The 18,509-nt window shown below is 41.4% G+C and overlaps 1 protein-coding gene across 3 annotated transcripts in view; it reads right to left on the reverse strand.

Annotated features, from left to right (window-relative positions):
- KCNQ5 (potassium voltage-gated channel subfamily Q member 5) overlaps positions 1-18,509 on the reverse strand; it is a 504,767-nt gene that overhangs the window by 74,475 nt on the left and 411,783 nt on the right. For 2 of the 3 annotated variants that reach the window (XM_037034316.1, XM_037034318.1), the window contains exons 6-7: positions 11,506-11,616; positions 5,908-6,003 (exon numbers count right to left, since the gene is read on the reverse strand). In XM_037034316.1, coding sequence (XP_036890211.1) covers positions 5,908-6,003; positions 11,506-11,616 — 207 coding nt within the window. The remainder of the gene's footprint in view (positions 1-5,907; positions 6,004-11,505; positions 11,617-18,509) is intronic. The other variant, XM_037034317.1, reaches the window with a different exon arrangement.

An 18,509-nucleotide genomic window follows, 5' to 3' on the forward strand; every position in this document is an offset into this window, starting at 1 on the left:
CCACAACAATACAGCAAAAAATGGGACCAGGACACCCATTGCCAACATTACAAAGAACTGGGGGCAAAAGAGGTCACTCTTAGAAAACTGAAGATCTTCACAAAGAGACCTGGCTTCTCGCTCTTTTTCTATCAAGTTGATCTCAGCAGCCAAGCTCTTATTCTTTTCATTGCTTCTTTCTTGCCCATGTCTTGTCAATGGGAGGTACAGGAGAAACGAGTGGAACGTTTCTCAGGGCTGATATCAGTTAATAGTCAAAATGTAAGTGGAAAGAATAGCTCTATTACTTTTATACTCTGACAACTTTGTCTGGTCCCTAGCTCTCTCTTTTCTGGTAGCTGAAACTTAAAACCACAACCATAAGATCAAGTAGCTGATGCTCCCATATTTCAAGCTAAAATCACATAATGGTTAGCAAGAAAAAAATAATGCCCCATGAAGATTTAGTAACTTATATGTCATACATACTCCAAAAGATAAGTCGACAAGGAGCAAAATGAAAGCCAAATTGACCATTTATCAGGTGACCACAGTGCTCAAGGCAGCCAAACAAATTCATAATTTGCTCTATAATTATAACTACAATGTCAGTATAATTAAGTTTTTAGGGAGCATTTAGTTTGTGTTGTCTGGAGTATTACAGCTATGGCACATTTGACCCTTTCTGAAAATTTTAATTTCAGGTGGCCATTTAAAGGTGTAATTAACATGAAACGGATTATTTCCAGAGTACATAATTTAAGATGTCAGAGATACAAAAGATTCAGGATGAAAAGCAGTAATCCGTTTCTCCACCTTGCTTCTCACTAATTTTTGTTCCTTAGATGCAACCGCTGTCAATTCTTATAGTTGTTGCTTCTATTTTTAAGAATCTTAATACCTAAGGATTGTGCTCATACTTATGTATCTTGATTTTTCAATTTGAGGCACTATCAATTAACTTCTTTTTAAAAAATATATAATCTTCATTATACTTTGTTCCATCACCATTTAGTCCCCTTACACTCTCTCCCTGTAGCAATCACCACCCTGTTGTCCATGTCCATGAGTCTTGTTTCTTTTTGGCTCAATGCCTCCACACCCAAATACCCCACTTAAAAAAGATTTAATTTATTTTTAGATAGAGGGGAAGGGAGGGAGAAAGAAGGAGAGGAACATTAATGTGTGGTTGCCTCTTGTGCACCCCCTACTAGGGACCTGGCCCACAATCCAGGCATGTGCCCTGACTGGGAATTGAACTAGCGGCCCTTTGGTTCACAGCTTGCACTCAATCCACTGAACTACACAAGCCAGAGCTGAAATTTGTAGCCTTTTTATCTTATTTCTTCCACCCTCCAGCCACCGGCCACTACTTTTTACTCTCTGATTCTAGGAGTTTGACTTTAAAAAAAAAAGACTCTACATATAAGTGCTACCATACAGTATGTATCTTTTCCTGTCTGGCTATTTCACTCAGCATAATGCCCTCAGGACCCATCCATGTTGTTGCAAATGGCAGGATTTCCTTGTTTTTCGTGGTTAAATTTATATATATCCCACTATAAACAACAGTACAAAGAGTCCTAAAAAAATTCCTACTTCTGAAAATATATCCAAAGGAAATGAAAACAGGGCAACAAAGAGATATCTACACTTCTGTGTTCATTGCAGCATTACCAAGATTAATATTCACAGTAGCTAAGACCTGGACCAACCTAAGTGTCCATCAGTGGACAAATAGGGAAAAATGAGATACACACACACACACACACAAAGTAGCCTCTTTAGTAAGGGTAAATGGAAGGTAAGATTTTCAGATATTGCATGTCTAAAAATGTCTTTATGTTACTCTTAAGCTCAATGATTAGTTTGGCTGTGTATAGAATTCTACATTGGAAACCATTTTCTCTGCTCTGCTGTTGTTTAATTTCAGCATTACTAATGAGGAAATCCAGCACAACTCTGATCCTTGACCATTGGGATATGTCCTTCCCAGAAGGAATTTGATCCTAAGATCAATCTGTTTTGTGAGTGTTTTGATGTTTCACTCTGATATCCTCAGTGTGAAGTTTTTTTTATGACAGGGCTGGGCACTTGGTGGGCCTGCTTATGGTGGCCACTCTGTTTCATAGACTAATAATAACATGACCTCTCTTTGATGAATCCTCCCCTGAGTTTCCCTGCACTCTTTTTGAGGTGCTCATGTTACTTGGATATTTGGTCTCCTGAATCGGTTATCCAAGTTTCCTATCTTTTTTGTCTTATTTTCCATCTCTGTGTTTTCATTCTACTTTCTAGAAGATTTTCACTACTCTATCCTATGTTCCTAAACATAGGAATAGAATAGAGGAGAACTATCCTATTCCTATGTTTTCTTTTCTTCTACTGTTATATTTTTTATACCAGGATTTCCCCTCACCCCAAATTTGTTTTTATTTATAACTGAAGCACTAAAAAGATGTATAAGCGCTATAGAAGTGGTTTGAGTTTATTGACTGATGGTCTTACTTTAAGGTAACTGAGTAAAAATGCAGTTATTTTACTAGTTAAAGCCAAAGTTTCTGGACAGATAGATATATTTCTCCTTGTGGGCAGCTAGCTTCCTTATAGCAGCATCTTCTAATCTCTCCCTTTCACGAAAATAAGCCCATTTGCCAGCATTTATTTCACAAACTTTCACTTAATTCCCCTGATTAGTTTCTAGTAAAGCATCTTAGCTCCACCCTGAACTGGCCCAATGTCTCCAGAAGCAAATCTCTAGCATGCAACTGCTGCTGTATGAAAGGAGTAATGGATTCAAATTCAGACATCAGGGATGTGAGTCTTAGCTCTTTCTAGGCCTGTCTTTAGGATCAAGCGATATAGTTTATTAGACACATTCGGCAAACTAAAAAGCACTTCATAAGTGTTAGGTATTATTAATAAAAGTTGTGACATTTGGGAAGGTATTCAAAACGTCGGTGAGACCTCTTTCTTTTCCTGGACTATTCCACTTGAAGTGAAAAGTTAATTTAATGAGTCATGCAAACGTATTGACCCAGCTAAATTTGCTGCAAGCTGCTGGATAGGCTTTGCACTTTCCCCTAAAACCCTGAAATGCTGGTTAAGTCCGTTGTCTCACCACCCAAACGACAACGCACCATGGGCATTTCAGTGCCCTTTTAGAAAGATAGTGGCTCTAGTTTAAAACAAATAAGATTGCTCTTGCTGTTGACGCTTGGCATGTTTGGAGATCCAAGGCAGGTTTATTGGACAAGAAAATAAATGGATCAGCAAATGAAGCTTGCTTTTCAATCTAGTGCATCTTTACAAACAATTTCTGTGATATATAATCAAGGTTTAAAGCCCTGAAATCTGGCTGAGGGTCAGCAAGCAAGAACAGTGAGTACATTTAATAATTATACTATTATTCCCATGACTAATAAATAAATAGATTGCATCGGGATGGGGAAACAATTGCTTTTTTAAAATTAGTAGCTTCTCCTTTGATTACTGAAACTATGATTGGATTTTAAAGGTGTTGTTCAGTGTTTCAAGCCTTTCAATTTACAGACTTATTTTTTTGTTCAGAACAACACATGAGCTAAAGTTCTAAGTAAAAGAAAAAAATAATAATCTCACTTTATTGTTACGTATGTTCATACAGTTCAGTTATTGGTCACAATGTGTTACAAAACCAAGTTCTATAAAACAGAATTCTAGATCTTCAGGCAAAACTGTTCAATCAGCCTCTTCTCCACCTTTTAGGGGCTACCTAAGGGGAAAGCCTTGCCTTGCTGTGGCTGTGGACATATAACGTGTCTGTTCCAAGGGTTTGCTCCAGGAGCACTGACCTATTTTCAAGTTCAGTTGGAAATTGTTTTTGCCCAATTTAGTAGTTGGTAATGATAAGTGAGGTTAGGAAAGTTCCTCCTATCAGTCTCTATAGCTGCCTATGGAATACGATAGCCAATGGCCACATATGGCTGTGGAACACTTGAAATGTGATTGGTGCCATAGAGGAATTGACTTTCTCAATGTAAGTAGCCATGTACAGCCAGTGGCCACGGCACCGGGCAGCACAGCTCTATATCATGCAAGGGATGCATGCACGGACATTCCTCACAGGGCTCACTTTCTAACAGAATAACGTATTCTAAGGTGCTTTTTTGATATGGGGTCCTTTCTAAATATGTAGAAGTAGCAAAGATCTCTACACAGAAGTGGTTGTATATTGAGTAGATGTTGATTGGGAAAATATACAATAAAAAGCTAATGAATAAGTTAGTGTGAGTTTTAAATAGATTCGGCCTTTATTCACGAGCAAGCGGGCTAGGTGTATGTGAGGTGCATCGATGGTCCTGCATGCAGCCAGGCCTGGCTGGGTGCAAGTAACCCATGGAATAGCACTACATACACAGGTTGGAATTTAAAATTTTGTTCCGGAAAGCAAAGGGTAAGAAATAAATGAAAAGATAATTAAAAGGTAAAAAATAGTAAGGAGAAAAGTTCTTTAGAAGTATGGAAACACGCCTTTGCCAGTTAAGAACCTCGCAAGGATGGAAGGCTGTCAGCTCTGGGCCTCAGGGCAGCTGCGTGCACACTAGAGTGTGTGACACCTCTTTCATCATTTGGCTTCTGGTCTTAAACTCCTGCTACTTGGAGATCTTTTCCTCCAAGAAAACAAAGTGTATACTATCTTTAGTGTTCTTTTAAACCCTAGAAATTTTAAAAAAAGTCTTTCAGTGGGTTTGTATTAGAAGTCATGCCCAATGCTCCATTTCCTTGTCAATAGTTGCAGAATAGCTTGATTTAAAAACTGATATCCTCACTTAGTCATCAGATACAAAACAGATCTGTTTCATAATAGAAGTGAACCACTCTCACCCACTTCTTCCGCTTGCTCCTTTTCCTTTGGAGCTACTTCACACACTAACACAGCCACAGGTAAAGGCTGAGGGTAGGGTCCTACATTGGTTCTCCCACCCCACAACCCACCCATTTAATCCTACAGTGTAGGTGGAAGCAATGCACGGTTACTACAGTATGAAGACAAGCCTCCTAGCAGCTCAGATTGCCAGCCCAAACCCCCTCAGTCAGGAGCTCTGGATCTCCCTCTGGCTTGCAGAAAGGAAGGAAACTAGATTGTACGGTCATTGTGTCCGTAATTAAATATCAACTCGCCCTGTGGATCTGTAGGAAAAGGTATTTTATGATTTGTAGACAACTTGGTTCTAGGATCGTGCTACTCCCAAAAGATAAGGATGGCAAATAGAGTGTTCCTTTTAGTTCTGAAGCAAATCCTGAGTTATAGACAAAAAAAAGAAAGAAAGTGTTAAACAACCTATGTATTATGAGTTAGCTTTCAAATAATATGCTTATGATTTCATGTTTCTAAACACTGATGTACTCTATAATCCCACCAGTTCTTAAAACAAGAACTATCTAGAGCACTGACTATTTCAAGTTAATGCTCTAGTGGCATTGAAAATGATTCCACAGCACTAAACCTTGACATTGTAAATAAATACATTGCTCTGCAGATCAGTGGCATTCATCTGGCTGGAGGAAGTAATTGTAATGCAGGGAACAGTTCGGTGTTCTGCTCTATCACCTAATGATCAATTATACTTCACTGAGTAATTCGTAAGGCATATTAGGTTATTCCAGGAGTAACATAGCTGCTAACCTCTGCATGGCCTTGCTGACATGGCTAATTAACCTGAACAATGTTTGGACCATTTACTGAAAATATATATTATTTTTCCGTCTGGGGGGACACTTGCTCAAATCTAAGACTGTACATTAAGTCCTAGCTTCATTTAAAAACAAAACAAAACAAAACAAAACAGTAGCTCCACGAAGCAATGAAGCACAGAGATTAGAAAATGACCTGGGAAGCACATACGGAGACAGATGTTGCCATCCACCTACTACACCGACATTTACCTGAATGAGGTTGGCAGCTGGGTTCCTTCTTTTCTCAAAGTGTTTCTGGCGGTGCTGTTCTTGTACTTTTAATGCAAAACCTGAGCCAAGAATGCCCTGGACCAAAAATATAAAAACAGTACTTAAGCTTTTTCAAAAGAACTGTTGCAATTACAAAAAGTTAAAAAGAAACCTCTAAAATGAGTCTGAGAAAAGACAAACAATCTGCAGTTTGTCCATAAATACTACTTACTAAAACAAACACTGTTTACTTCTGTGATAATACCAGTGGCCAATGGTAAGTTGTTGGGCGAGACCCCCTAGGAACAACAACTTTGGTTCTTCAGTAACTCAACCAGGCATTGCCGCTATTGCCACTGATGACATAGCAGAGGCACCATAATTACAAATAAAAACGACCATCTAAAAAATGTCTTTTGTATGGCCATCGCTGCAACTTTTCCTTATGCTCAAATTCAAGTAAATGGTCCCATCCAGGGATGGGACACGGAGGGCATGAACTCTGGTTTTGGACAGAGGTTGGATTATAACCTGGAACTGTTCAAGTCTTGCTGCTGGGGCATGGGAGTTTTTCTAGCATTTTGGTGAAACGACTAAATTTTATATTTTCCATTTGTGAAGTGAAGAATGGGGGGCAGGTACTTAAAGTCTGTCCTAGTTTAGTCCTCATGATGCTAGGATTCCCCACCTACCGAAGTGAAGGGAAAGAGGGGAGGACGGGGTCACTCTCCTTTAGAAGGTGGTAAGTCTCAGCTGCCTGAAAACATGGCTGAGATACTTTGGGGTTCTAGAGAAACTTTAACTTCCTTTCTTTTCTTGAGGAGTACATCTGTGACAATAAGCAGAGAACAAGTGACGTGATTACAGCAGCCCCGCCCCACCCCTGGTTATTCACGGGGACGCGTTCCAAGACCCTCAGCGGATACCAAAAACCACTCACTGATAGTACTGACCCTTCTATGTGCTTCGTCTTTCCCTAATACATACACCCCTATGATGAAGTTGTATCAGTTAGGCACAGTAAGAGGTTAACAGCAACAGTAATAAAACAAAACAATTTTCACCAGAGGCAATAATATGTTATGGGAATGTGGCCTTCCTCTGTCTGATAACTGACTTGATAGCCGGGTCGACTGCTGAGTGGCTGATGGGAAGGCAGGATTTACAGTGTGGCTGTGCTGGGCACAGTCCCAGGCAGGGTGAAACATGAGCGCAGGAGGCTTCCTCATGCTGCTCAGAGTAGCATGCGATTTAAAACTTAGAAACCGTTTATTTCTGGAATTTTCCATTTGATATTTTCCAATCAAGATTGACCATGGGTAACTGAAACCACAGAAAGTGAAACTGTTAATAAGGGGTTGGGGGACTACTGTATGTTTAAAATACAGTTATATGCAAACACTATTTGCTACTAATTAGCAATGATCAGCTATGTTATTAATTAGGATAGATGACTATATCACAAAATTAGAAACTCATCATGGGTTCTGTTTTCCATCTCTTTTCCAGAGACCGTCTCTTGCTAAGATGTGCATCTCACACAGGTTGTGACCACTCAGACTAAACCGTGGAGAAACCTGGACTGCATGGTCTTGTTTTTAGATTTAAACATTTCCCTCTATGTAGAGGTAATAAAAATGGCCCTCCATTTCCAAATCCAGATCAATTATAGTCAGTCCTAACTCCTATTTTTTTCCTGCCTGTCTAAGGCCATTTAGGAAAGATTTAGTTATTTTCCTTTTAATGTCAATTTTCATGAGGTGTCAATAGGTGAGAGATTATGAAACATTGGAATTTATAGCATATGTTTATACTGTGCGTTATATGAAAACCACTCATGGGGAGCATAATTCGGATTTTGTAGATATTGAATTAACAGCAATAGCTACCATTTTGAAGCACTTGGTATGTGGGTATGAGGTTTGGAGTTAAATCCCTTTTGAAAAATGAAGACGGGCCCTGCGTATCACAGACATAGCATCTGCCAAACAAACTAAAATGTGCTGAAAATCATACCGTCACTGCTTAGAAATGTGTATTAGTTGATGGCAAATGTTTGCTACATAGCTCTTGCACCAGACTGTACATTGTAACAGCTATTAAACCTGGTCTGCTTATCACCTCATTATGGCTCCATTCCAATTTTCTTCTACTTCTCTTAGTATACAGCATAGTGAACCTAATGGGAAGTCTGTTAAAATACAGTCTATTATGTATATGCTAATGTAAGTTTATGTATACCCATATATAACTTACATATATATAAAATTCATGTGCCATCCCTTCAGATAGTGGCACCAACCGATACAAATTCTTAGAAACTGAGTTTTTATTTTAATCCATTTCCTAAGATCACAGAGCTTAAATTTTTTAAGTTTTAGTATTATGCCAAGAGATGCTATATACACAGCCAGTGGAAAGAAAACTTGTTTTGGTAAACGTTTGAAATATCTATCCCTGGCACCTCACAGATGAAATGAGCCTCATTTGTACCTCACGCATGGCCAACAGGCTAGGCTGAAAGACAGCCCTTGCAGGAGGGCAGGAGCATCCCGGAGGGGACCAAGACTGTCCCCGAGGGTGGTCCCGGGGAGCTGGGGCTGCCTCTGCCAGCTCCTTTGCCCTGGGATGCTGTGAGCCCCTGGGACAGGGCCTTCCCAGGGGAGCTTGGGAAGGGTGACCTGTATGGCTCTGTGATGCGCAGCAGCGTCCTTCTGCTTTCAGGGAAAGATGGGAAAAGGTTCTTCTCTCTCTTGGCCCTCAGGTCTCCTGGGTGCGAGAAACCCCAAACACTGGTGGCCGATAACCTGTGTCTAACTTCTTTAGCAAAGTGCCAACGTGCTGTCCTAAATCACAGTCCAACAGTGTGTTGGCTGGTGGGTGTACGAGATACAGTGGCATTTCTAGCCACCTTTTTTTTTTAAGGTATACACAGACAATTTAGGAGGCTTTCATTAAATATACAAGAACTCTGCACTTAATGTGAGGTTGCAGTAAAAAAGATCCAGAGTAAAGTTTACTTTTCTTGGCATTGTTAGGGAATGTTCTGTTCTGTGTAAGCAAGTTTTGAGATTTCCAAACTATATTAATTTAATTGGCATATATAAAAATTATAGTCATTTTATTGGGGAACATTTCCGAGAATGATTATCTAGTCTCTGATCTTGAACTGAACAGAGTGACACAGTTTAACCCCCCTGTGGTGGGCTGGAGTTTCAGGGTGGGACCAGGTGCTTCTCTGAGCCAGATGCAACCAGCGCCCAGAGGGGCGTTGGCTCTGACACTCACTGGCCCAGGTCTTCACACTTTGGGACACTATTGTGCACTTGCTTCTCACAGATCTTCTATTCTCTCTTTGATTAGTCTTTCACTATCTCTTCCCATTGTAGTGCTTGTTCTATCAGCCTACCTCTATGTTTCCTAATTATAATCTTCAAAGAATTGTGAAACTATTGAAATCTTCTCTAAGTTAAGAAAAGGTTAAGCACAGGTCTCAAGAGGCTGGCCTGTGAGGACAGCACACATACTGTCGTTGGTTTTCACAGCCCAGAGGTTGCTCACTTCCCTGTTTGTAGTTTTTCATGAGATCAGAGTTCTTACACATGTGGCTTTAGATTTAAGTATAAACATAAAATCAGCAGGTATTTTGTGCCATTATTTTGGGGGGGAAAACCCAAGATCTTATTGCTTCTGAAAGTATTTTCCTATAAGGAATCTGATTCTTGAGTGACTTCCTGCTCTGTTCTGAATTGCTGAGGTTGCCAGGTAACTTGACTCTGTGAGGTGTTGTTTTGACTTTCCTCGATTCAGGCATTTCCCAACAGGAAACACATATATCTGGATTCATGTGGGAAAAAGATTTTATTTATTTATTTTTTAGGATAAGCACAGGAGGGACATTATCACCTAGTTGTTCACAAAATTTCTCAGGTGTCATAATTTTCCCTCCATTATTCTGGTGAATAAATTGGGGAGGAGACAGTGTGGGGAAGGGTTTTCAGGAACTACTATAAAGGACATGTGGACAAAACCAAGGGGGAGAGTGGAAGCACGGGAGAGAGGTGGGTTTGGCTGGGGTGTGGGGGGAATTGTGGGGGAAAATGCAGACAACTGTAATTGAACAATAAAGTAATTAAAAAAATAAATATATCCAAGGTTTGTTATGGGCCAAATTGCTTCCCTCCAAAATTCCTATGTTGGTGTCCTAATCCTTAGTACCTTAGATGGTGATCCTATTTGGAGATACAGTTGTTACGGGGGTGATGAGGTTACAAGGGCGGGCCCTAATTCAATATGACTAGAGTTCTTAAGAGAGAAATTTGGACACAGATACGCAGAGAGGGAAGACAGTGTAAAGGCTGAAAGGGAAGGTGGCCATCTGCAAACTAAAGAAAGAGGCCAGGAGCACATCCATTTCTCTTGGCCCTCATAAAGGGCCAGCGCTGTGACCTTCTCGACTTTGGACCCAGAACTGTGAGACAAACATTTCTGCTGGGTAAACCAGCAGTCTGAGATACCTTGCTACAGCAGCCCTAGCAAACTAAAACAGTGACATAGGTAGTCTGTGACAAAAATAGAATTCAAAATGAAGTCTAATGCTTAAGCTTCTGCATGGTCCTTTGGTTCTGTTCTCTGTGATTTTGGGTGGTCTGGGGCAGAACCAATCAGCTGGTCAGTCAGGAGTTGGGCAGTGGCCATGGGGAGGATGAGCTCCCTCTGTACTTGTCCACAGGTAGAGAGTGAGCCCCACGAGCTCAAGGCTGTGGCGTGGAAAACCCACACTCCCTTGGCTTTCCTGGGCAGAGACCATGACACGAGTCAGCTCTGTTTGCAGCAAGACTCGGGGTATTTTTCCTTAGTCATAACTGCTGCCGCTGCTTTAAAAACTCCTTTTTGTTGTTTCTGTTCCCCCCACGAGAGTGGTGTGAGAAAAGTGAGAGCTTGTGGATGGAGGCAAATTGTAATATCTTGACCAATTTCCTTTACGGAAACAAGAGGAGACACAATGATCAGAAAGACAAGCTTCATCCATTATGGAGAAAATAATCAGAAGCTTGGGAGAAGATAAATGTGCTCTTCATTCTGATAAAATGCAGAAACTGCTCATTAAGAAAAATCAATGACGATGACACAAAGAATAAATCATCTGACATATTGAAAATCTTTTAAGGTCATATAATCCCCCCTCACATGGGTCTGAAGAGGCGAATCCTCCGCGCATGCACACCCACCTCTTCAGCAGCACCCATTATGAACTGAAGTGGAGCCATCAGTTTAAAAAGGGGTCTTTAGATCTTTCCAAATATTCTCAATGTATCAATAGCATGTTGACTGAAAGGTGATGCCATGTGAATTCATATTTGGTCATAAAGACCTTGCTGGTATAAAACTCCCTGGTTAAGCTTCTCGAAGAGAAGACTACTAGTATGTTTTAGAGACTATCCACATAGATATATGTAGAAAAGTCAACATTATATCAGAAAAATGATATTTGTACATGAAATAGATAGGTTCCTGGGCATATTTATTTGTGAAAGCTCACACTAATAAACCTCTAAGATCTCATTTGAACTGCGTCAGTTTTGCAAAGATACTCACGGCAGGAAGTGCAAAGAAAGAAATGCCAAGGAGCGCAAAGCCTGCAGAAAGTAATCTTCCCAGCCAAGTGAGGGGAGTTTTGTCTCCATAGCCAATCGTTGTCAATGTAATCTAAAAACAAAATAAATAGAACGTGCAGCTTAAGTACGTGAGAGGAAAGTTGGGACCTATGAACAGGAGGCAAAACAGCCTTTGCACTAAATCATTATTCAGCAAGTCTTGTTGGCGCATTTTATTACTGTGCTTTAATTTTCCATGACGCATAACAGAACTTCTCTTTGTTTAAGATAGGGAATAACCTACATACTTGGTCCTTCTTTATAACACAATTTTCCATCTTTTTAAAGTGTATTCAAAGAAAGGTTACTTAAGTAAGTTGATAACCATCAGTGATACTGAAATGATAGCACCATGGATTTAGGACTAGAGCAGTACACAAAACAATAATTTATGTTAATTATGGCTGTTCATTTATTACCTTGGCAGGCATTTCCTGAAGGTCTGGTGCATGCAAGGTACGTGTTATGATTTGTAGTGGAACAAAAACAAGAGGTACATAGTTCTTGTCCTGAGATATTTATGGCATAAGAGGCAGACGTGTCATACACAAATCATTAAAACACAAAAAGGGAAGACAAGTATTATTATGGATTAGCCTGCCATGGGGATTCAGAGAACAGATTATTACAAGTGGGGGTGGGGGTTGAAGAGGCTTTATTGGGAGGTCATTATACCTAGAAGGAGTAGTATTTTGAAAGGCAGAAATGATAAAGGAGGTGGTCTGGGTGGGGGGCCAGGAGACCTGCTGCACAGCAGTAAGAACAAGCAGGGTAGGTTCTGGACAGCGTAAGTCGTTCAGTTGGACTGCAGCCTGATCGGTCTATAGAGGAGCAGTGGAAGGGCAGGTTAACCAGACCAGAGCATGCCTTTGGAAAACAATGATTAGATCATGTCTCTTCCATGGACATATTGCTCCAGATGCTTCCCATGGCCCTTAGAACAGTCTCAGCTCCTCTTCAAGGGCTAGGAGGTGCTGTGAGATCTGGCAGAATGAAGGGTAATTGAGCTGGAACAGGAGCAGCGGCACTATATAGGAGTGGAGGGTAAAGCGATGTGTTTAGGAAGTTCAATAGAAACCCACTGATTGCGGCCTGGGAGGCAGGGGCAGACTAAACCAATGACGACCTGACAATTTCAAGGGGAAGATGGTTGCACCATAAAGTAACTATGATAAGAAAAAGAGAAAGTTCTGGATCAAAGATGAAGAGTTGGGTTTTAAGAAGGGCTTTAAAAATGTCAGGGTGTCTCTGATCTATGAATGTTGAGCAAGAAATTGAAATAAAAAACTTGAGTTTTGAGAGAGAGAAAGAGAGAGAGAGATTAGGTTTGGCATGAGATTTGGGTTTTGGATTCAGGCACAGGGGGATTGTTAAAGTTTCACCAATAAATGAGATTGCAAAGCATTCAAAGAAGGGGCCCAAAGACACCTCCGGAAACACAGACATTTAAAGGATGGAAGAGAAAGTGAAATCAAAGGGAAATCATTTTTTAAAAAGTAAGAATACTAGGAATTAGTAATACAAATGGAAACTTAATGGAGAAGAGAAAGTTTTACAAAGAAGCCAGGTGATGTCATAGATACATAGATAACAAGGAGACCGGTAAAAGATGTTGATACAGAGATAGAAGGTCACTGGCGACTTCTAAGTCAGTGGTTGCTGTGGTCATGCCATCTTACCTGGGCTCTGAAGGAGGGGTAACATTGTGAGGTGCAGAAACGATAGAGAGAGAAACTCTGTGATGCCAGACCTCTCAGAAGTGTTCTGCTCAGCTGAACGGCCCTTCCAAGAACCTCTCTTCTTTCCTCCCTGCTGTGATTTTTCCTTTATATCTTTGGTGGCTCCTTTTATGTGGCTCCTGCTCCTCTAGTCAACCTTGGAATATTGCATTCCTGAGGTTTGTTTCCAGTTTTTTCCTATTTTGTTTTTTTCTTTAAATTATATTTTCTATTCTGTTCTCTCTTTTTTACTCTTCTTTCCAGGTGATCTTTCAACATTTTTTTTTAAATCTAATTATTGTTTAGGTACAGTTTTCTGTCTTTCACTCCAGGTGATCTTAAATATTCTCATGGACTAAAATACTATTTTAATGCTGAACACACCACTATTATACTTTCAGGCCAGACCACTCTTCTGAGCTCTGGATTCACATACCTGCGCTTGATTTTTCTATTTGGATGTTGCACAGTCATTTAAACAGGCATGTTTAAAAGAACTCTTCGCTTCTCCCCAACCTGTTACTCCCCCAGTGTATCCCCTCCCATCCTCGTCCAGAGCACCACCGTTTATTTCTCTGGGTGCTCCTGTCAGGAGCCTCCCAGTCATACTAACTGCCCCTTTCCCTCACTCCTCTCACTGAATCCATCAGCAAGTCCCATTGGTTCTACTTCCCCCAAATACTGCAAACTTATCCCCTTCACTCTGTATGCCCTGCTACCATGCATGGCAGGCTGCTGCTGGAGCCACTTAATCGCTCTTTCAGTTTTTGCTCTTGCCTCCCTCCAGTTCCTTATTCACACATCTGCAAGGGGTACCATTTTATGATTGTCCTCCAAAAATCCTTCAGTGGCTACTCATTAAACTCAGAATAAATTCTAAGCTCCCAGCTATGGCCTACATGATCTGGTCTCCACCTGCCTCCACAAGACCATCCTGATTTCACCCTTCCTCACTATTTTTTAACCACAGTGTCCTTTCAACTCCTCAGACAGCCTGGGCTATTTCTGCCTCAGCCTACCCTCAGCCAGACTTGTTCTTCTCCCCACTCTTCCCAGGATTCTTTCTCATCCTTCCGGTCTTCTCCAAAATACCACACCATCAGAGAGGCCTTCCCTACCCGCTTTGTCCACAATAGGACCTCTGCTCATCTCAGTTTCAGATGCTTGCTTCCTATAGCACTTGTCACAAGTGGTAGTTTGCTGCGTTGTTCTTTGGTGGAAGGGTCCTTATTTTCTTTATTAGAAGGAGGAACCATGTCTTTATTCTATATTATGTCCTAACATCTAGCAAATGCTTGCCACAAAGTAGAAGGAGCTCAATAAATATTTAGTAAATCAATGAAGAATCCTTTCAAGAATATTGGTGACAAGGGGAATGAGAAATATAGGATAAGAACCCCTTGAAATCTCTGAGGTCGGGGGAGGCTTCCTGGGGTAACTTTGTGAATGTTTTCAGAGAGGATGAGACTGAAGAGGGAAGAGGTGGAGGCTTTATGATGGGCTAAGGCACCCGAGGGAGCAGAGCAAACAGAATCAATGGTGCCGTTGGCGGGGAATAGCCTTGGCAGTGTGAAAAGACACCTTCTATACCCTGGGGAGAAGGTAACAGACACAGTGTGAGTGGAGGGCAGGACCAGGAGCACTCTAGTGAATCAGTTCAATTTAGTTCCAGGGAGGGGGAGGACAGGGTTGCCTGTGGGGAGGAAAAGGCTTGTAACAGAGGAAAAGACCTGGGCTGTGGTGTGAGAGAGTGTCAGGTACAAATCCACAAGAGGCAGAAGAAGTCATTCATGGTTGAAAAGAGGGGCTTTGTAGTGGAACCTAGTAACCAAGTTAGTCAAACGCCAACAAATATCTATCAGTAAGGGACTCTCAAAGGAATTTCTTCGGATTGCAGGGAAAGTATTCCGGCTCAATTTTATTACAGGTTCCTAATCTTAAATGTGTGGAAAAGACTCCTGCACTTTTCCTGCAAAATAGCTTAATCCTTTTACAGCATTTTATTAATGATAATAAACAGAAGGAGAAATTTCATGGGTCAGTCACAGCAATTATGCTACATTTCACAGAATACATTTGACTTATTCTCCTGAGCCAGGGCTCAGAGATGGGTTGAGACACGGCAAGGTGACGACGTGCTCAGGGTTTCAGCCTGAGTGGAGAGGAAGGCCTGCCCTCTCATTCCCAGAGGGTTGCCCTCTGTCTTACAGGGTGGCTTGTGGGGGAGGAGCAGTTACTGTGAACCTGGAGCAGCACCCTGGGGTACATCTGGGGGCCGCAAAGACTCTGCCACCTTCTCTGCACTCTGGTTCAGGCTTCTGGATGATCACGTCTCGTAATGTGTCTCATAATCTGGCCAGCAGCTCGGCTGGCCACAGCAAATTCCTTGGTGAAAAGCACAGGGGCCTTTGGTTGCCAGGCTAGGTTTGAGAAGGCACTGCCCACAGAGTGGCAGCTTTGTTTCTCTGTGCCAGCGAGGGTGGTGGTGGAGGTTTCCCGGGTGCATCATTTCACTTCTTGTGGCTGAAAGGGGCCTACTGGGCTGTCTGGCGTGATCAGAGAGGTAGCACTAGGCATAAAATTAGGACGTTTCTAAGATAAACTTACAATAAAAAGACGGGAGCCTTTGTTATAAATTCACACCACCCCATTTCCTTGATCTAGCTGCTGACTTTCCACGGCAACGACTGGCTGCATTCAATAAAACCATCAGCAGACGAGGTCTGCCTAGATGTTCTACACTATCAGGTCAAGCTGTCCTCGAAGTACCAGTGCGTCTCCTTGGAACAGTACAACTCCGTTATGTTTCTATTCCTAGAACTTGGAAGGCTCTGCTAGTGGTTATCAGCGGGTCCTTCACACACAAATTGAGTAGGAGAAGCCCTTTCAGGGCTTATTCTCCCACACTTACATTTAACAATAGACCATTTCTGCCTTCCAGAAATCTTGTGAATCCTTTGCTGGCTGGACCCTGTGAAGGATTGCTTTCATTTGGATCTAAAGTTCAAGAACAGTAGATTCAAACAGGACCCCCAAGGCCCCAGCTCCTCAGGGAGCTCCCAGAGCTCCCAGCTTGTTCCGGGGACCTTCAGCGGTGGCATTCGTGACCTTTGCGGGACGGGAGGAAATCCACTATCTTGGGCATAATTCCATTTTTTACCTACGGTCAGAGTTTATAAGAGATATGCTAGATAATATATTCTGGATAGGTGTAATTTAAACACTTTATTTCTGTATTTATTATATAGTTATTTGTTGTTGATTTCTACTAGTGACTTTTCTCTTTGCCAGCCATTTATTTTATTTTATTATTTAAAAAACATTTCATGTATTTATTTTTAGAGAGAGGGGAAGGCAGGGAGAAAGAATGGGAAAGAAATACCAGTGTGAGAGAGAAACGTCAATTGGTTACCTTCTGTATGTGGCCTGACTGGCGACCGAAACTGCAACCCAGTATGTGCCTGGACTGGGAACCAAACTGGTGACCTTTAGGTTTACAGGACAACACCCAACCAACTGGGCCACACTGGTCAGGGCTTTGGCAGCTATTTGTTTAGCACAGGTTCACTGTGGGAATCTCAATAAATTCACTAGCCACTACCACACAGGATAATGTTTCTTACTAAGCCAAATAAAGAAATAACATGCTCCAAACAAACGATATGTTAATCACACTGTTGTTCCAGGCACAGGGAGATGAGAAGAATAAAGTTCAAATTTTAACAGCAGTATATGGTTTTGTACCCTGCTCCCTGACTTTTGACCATGGCATTTACAATATCATTGAAAAGGCCATGAAATTTTGAATATGCTTTTAAAAATTAAAAGACATATTTAAAACATTTCCACTGTCTCTCTCAGTGCAGTGTAATGCACTGAGAGAGAGGATGCCACGTTCCAACCACAGCTGACGACCTGGTGGGAGGGCGGATGCATTCTTAGGCTGCCCTGATGGGACAGACGGGGGCCCAGGAGGAGGCGCATGCATCAGCCTGTTGCTCACCCCTGTCGGCTTCACGAAGGCGGGTAGTGTGCGCCTCCCCTTCAGTTGGACCACTTAGTGAAGGTGATCTGGCAGGTGGGAACAGCTCAGATAAATGTTTGCCCTCATATTCCATATGTTTAACCACAGTCACCCAAGTGAGAAGAGATATTTTCCGAAAAATCTATGGGTTGCAAATATGGGCATAAAGGTCTATTTGTAGTAGAAAAGTCTGAGGTGCACTGGGGTCACTTAATGTGTTTAGTAATTAAGAATTCTTCCTCAGGAATAATACTGCAAAACAAATGCAAATTTGAATTTTTTATGAGATGGCAGATGCTATGGTCAGATTATAACTTAGGCAGCAGTTAGACTACAGTTTTTATTTTTATTTTTTTGATAGCAGAATTAACTCCAGATCAGGAGATATAAACTCTTCTTTCTTTCCTTCAAGCAACATATCAACAAAAATTCATTGGCTTGATTTGGAGAATATAATTAAGAATACGAGTTTAAAGCTAATGCCTTCACATGAACAAGTTAAGAATATACTAGTTGTAGATTTCCATAGCACGGTATAATTTCTCCATAGGGGGGTGCTTTAAGGGGTATGATTGTTGGCAACTTGTCAATATTTCTTTTCTTTTTAAAAAAGATTTTAGTTTTATGTTTCTTTTAGAGAAAAGGGAAGAAAGGAAAAAAGAGAGGAAGAGAAACATCAATGTGTGGTTGCCTCTCCCGTGGCCCCCACTGGGGACCTGACCTGCAATCCAGACATGTCTCCTGACTGGGAATTGAACCAGCGACCCTTTGGTCAGCAGCTTGGCGCTCAGTCTACTGAGGCACACGAGCCAGAAATAATTTCTTTTCTTCCCTCCCCTCCTCTCCTTTTCCCCTTGGGCCACTTCCTGAACCCCTGATTTCAAGTAGTGGGTGGTTGTAGAGTTTGCGCAGTTACGTCTGAAATTTGGACACCTGGAACATTGGGATGGTTTTGTATCTTTAAACACCAGACTCTTCTGTGGTGGTGGCATCATATAATTTGAGTTCTGCTGTGGCAGGTAGCTCAGGGCAGTAGCATTCTGTATTGTTCTTCCAGGCTTGTGGTCAAATATGTAATAATAGGAATTATTCACAGTTGTCTGGTGCTTGATAAAGCATATTTACACGTCCAGTCTCATTTAACACATGGCAATTTTGTGTAATATTATCATCACTATTTTATAGGACAGAATATTAAATGAT

Source organism: Sturnira hondurensis, unplaced genomic scaffold, assembly GCF_014824575.4.
Source record: "Sturnira hondurensis isolate 20B ecotype Veracruz unplaced genomic scaffold, ASM1482457v3 Scaffold0022136, whole genome shotgun sequence".
Lineage (NCBI taxonomy): Eukaryota > Metazoa > Chordata > Mammalia > Chiroptera > Phyllostomidae > Sturnira > Sturnira hondurensis.